The 2,919-nt window shown below is 57.8% G+C and overlaps 1 protein-coding gene across 1 annotated transcript in view; it reads right to left on the bottom strand.

Annotated features, from left to right (window-relative positions):
* PLK1 (polo-like kinase 1) overlaps nucleotides 1-2,919 on the bottom strand; it is a gene marked incomplete at its 5' end in the record, with an annotated part of 4,988 nt that overhangs the window by 833 nt on the left and 1,236 nt on the right. The window contains 7 exons of the mRNA XM_010145887.1: nucleotides 415-569; nucleotides 1,029-1,106; nucleotides 1,300-1,458; nucleotides 1,791-2,010; nucleotides 2,475-2,568; nucleotides 2,652-2,768; nucleotides 2,836-2,863. Coding sequence (XP_010144189.1) covers nucleotides 415-569; nucleotides 1,029-1,106; nucleotides 1,300-1,458; nucleotides 1,791-2,010; nucleotides 2,475-2,568; nucleotides 2,652-2,768; nucleotides 2,836-2,863 — 851 coding nt within the window. The remainder of the gene's footprint in view (nucleotides 1-414; nucleotides 570-1,028; nucleotides 1,107-1,299; nucleotides 1,459-1,790; nucleotides 2,011-2,474; nucleotides 2,569-2,651; nucleotides 2,769-2,835; nucleotides 2,864-2,919) is intronic.

Genomic DNA, 2,919 nt, shown 5'->3' with positions numbered 1-2,919 from the left:
GTAGTTGCGGAAGTATTTCAGTAGTGTTATCTGCGGGGGGAAGGCTGTGAGTCGGCAGGCAGACCCCACTATTGGGGGGGTTCACTGTCCCAGAGCCCCCCTATGGCTTTCAGCACTCAAGGTATCGCTGCACAAACTTGTGCAGGTTCTCCAGCTCAGTTAACTCAGTTTGTGATACCCCAGGCCCACTGTGCTGAACACTTTGGTCCTGTGAGTGCTCCTTTCTGTAAGCCTGCTCATAAAGGAGCCTCAGAGAGTAACTAGAGGTAAACAGAGCTGCTAGTGTCCGTCCTCGGGCGGGTTTTACCAGCTGAGGAAGCCCACTGGTGCCCTCAGAACACACCCTGCCAGCAAAGGCAGAAGCCTCACCAGGAGCAGCCACCCCCAGCCAGGGCTCCTGTCCCCAGTACTGACCTTCTTGTTGAGGGTGGAGGGGAAGGACCTCACGGTGAAGTAGGACTCGGTGCTGTTTTGCTCGATGTACTGCAAGCTGTCCCCATCGTTGTACATGATGAGGCGAGTGGAGTCGTTGAAGAGGACGCCGACGCTGTTGTCACAGAGCTGGTAACCTGGCCCGAAAGGGAGCCCGTTAGACCCTCGAGCACAAGCGACACCAAAATACAACGACAGAGGGTTGTGTCGCCTAGGGGTGCCCTGACAGCCACCCCCGAGCCCACTCTCTGTGGGTGGCTCTTTTCCTCCTCTGCGTTTGTTATCCTCCCTCGCAGCAGCAGCTCCTGCAGCAGCAGTTTTAACGGCCACAGCAGGTACATACACTCACTGGGGAGGGGGGACAGCCATCTCCTGTAGCAGGTCACCATTTTCCACCTGACAGTGGCCTGGGCTGGTGTTTGGTGACCACTGCTCTGTTTTCACTGGGGCTTTGGTAACATTCCTGGTGGTGGTCTTGGACACACGCGCTGGGACACTGTGATTAAAGAACCAGCCCCGTGCCAAGCCCCAGTCCCAGCTTCCCCCAGAACTCCTCAGAGTGAGAGAGGGCTGACGTATCACCCCATGTTACCTACCTAGACCATATTTATCCGAGTAGTCCACCCACTTGCTAACCCAGAAGATGGGAATGCAGGCCGGGTCTTCAGCTTCTTCTGCACAGAGGAAAGGAGTCTGTTAGCAAACATTTCTCAATGACACACGCACCCCAGCAAGGCCAGAAGGGAGGGAAGGAGCTACTACATCAATTCTCAGCCTTCCAGTCTGAAACGGAGGCCAGCTGTCTCGCATCAGTGACAGAGAAGCCAGTGACCCAAGAAGGCCAGTACCTGTAGGACCCAGACTCACCTTGTCTCACTACCACCCTCTCAGAGGGCTTGGCCGAGTTGACTGCGGTGAGCTGCTGTAACATGTCAGCCAAGTAACTGTCCACTGTGTCTCCCAGCTCCCGCAGCCCCGCTACGTCTTCCTTCTCAGGCAAGTTCTCCAGAGCAGGGCTGTCCGGTCCTGGCCAGAAAGAGAAGAGCAGGGAGGGGTGACCAGGTCTCCAAAGGCAGCGGCTTTACATTCTACCCCGGCTAGAGGGGACACGTTACACACCACAGGGCTAGAGCGAGCGCTGCATTTCTTCCCCGCTTTGGTTCCAGGTGAGGAGCAAGGAGACCCCCCCTGTCCCTCCCTCTCGCTCAGAGCTGCTCCAGGTTCTCACAGAAACGGGGAGAAGAGGCGAGGCAGCACCATGCTCCCCACTGGGAGCTTGGTTCTGGATGTTGCTGGAGGCCAGGCAGTCTCTGGCCCAGCACCACGGTCCAGCCTCATCCCCGGATGCTTGCTCTCACCTTTGTTGAGTGCAGTCAACGGCTTCCGCCCATTCAGCTCCAGCCCGCTGGGAGCGATGGAAAATCGAGGTGCGACGGTGAGGCAGCTGGTGGGCAGGCGGCTGGGGATGTACCCTGACGTGAAGAACTCGTCATTCAGCAGCTCGTCAATAGTCGGGCGCATGGCAGGGTCCGACCTCAGCATCTTCTGGATGAGGTTAGCAGCTACGGGGTTGATGTGCTGAGGGGACAGGCAGAGACAAGGGTCAGAGGACAAGGCATGCTAGTGGCAAATGTGCTGGGGACACAGCCCGGGGAATGTTCCGCCTGGAGCGGAGCTCCTGCACCGTGTAGGCAAGCAGGATGCGAGCCTGGGGAGACAGAATGGGGCAGCTATGGAGCGCAGCTCCCGACAGCACACAAAGGGAGGCTGACTTCAGCAAGACCGAAACGGCAGCAGCAGGACAAACTGGGGACCTGGCCAGGCCTCGAGCCCACATGCCAACCACCCCGCTCCGATTTTTGCTAGATTACAGGGGAGCTACTGGCTCCCCAGGAGGAAGCTGCAGCAGGTTCACCCCACAACCAGCTGAGACATCCCCCTCCCAGCACTCCGCAGGAAGAGCCATTTCACCACTAGGTGCCAGAAACAGGCGGGCGCTGACCAAGAAGTGCTGTGGGGGGAAGCACTGCACCGTACCGTACCTTGGGAATGGTGTACTCGTTCTTCTTGATGCGGATGTATGTCTCCTTCAGACAAGACGTTTCAAAAGGCGGTTTCCCCACCAGCAGCGTGTACCTGCATGTTCACAGACACAAGGGAGTTGGTTTTGCACAAGCAAGAGAGACTCGAGGTGCAGCAGTACCCTGTCCTGTGCGCACCCTGCGACCTTCCTGGCAGAGGCCTTGGGAATGGTGTACTCGTTCTTCTTGATGCGGATGTATGTCTCCTTCAGACAAGACGTTTCAAAAGGCGGTTTCCCCACCAGCAGCGTGTACCTGCATGTTCACAGACACAAGGGAGTTGGTTTTGCACAAGCAAGAGAGACTCGAGGTGCAGCAGTACCCTGTCCTGTGCGCACCCTGCGACCTTCCTGGCAGAGGGAGCCCACGTGGCACTGGACAGGCAGTCGCAGACAGCGACGTGTCC

This window comes from Buceros rhinoceros, unplaced genomic scaffold (genome assembly GCF_000710305.1).
Source record: "Buceros rhinoceros silvestris isolate BGI_N320 unplaced genomic scaffold, ASM71030v1 scaffold27311, whole genome shotgun sequence".
Lineage (NCBI taxonomy): Eukaryota > Metazoa > Chordata > Aves > Bucerotiformes > Bucerotidae > Buceros > Buceros rhinoceros.
This window is presented reverse-complemented; position numbering and strand designations above follow the sequence as displayed.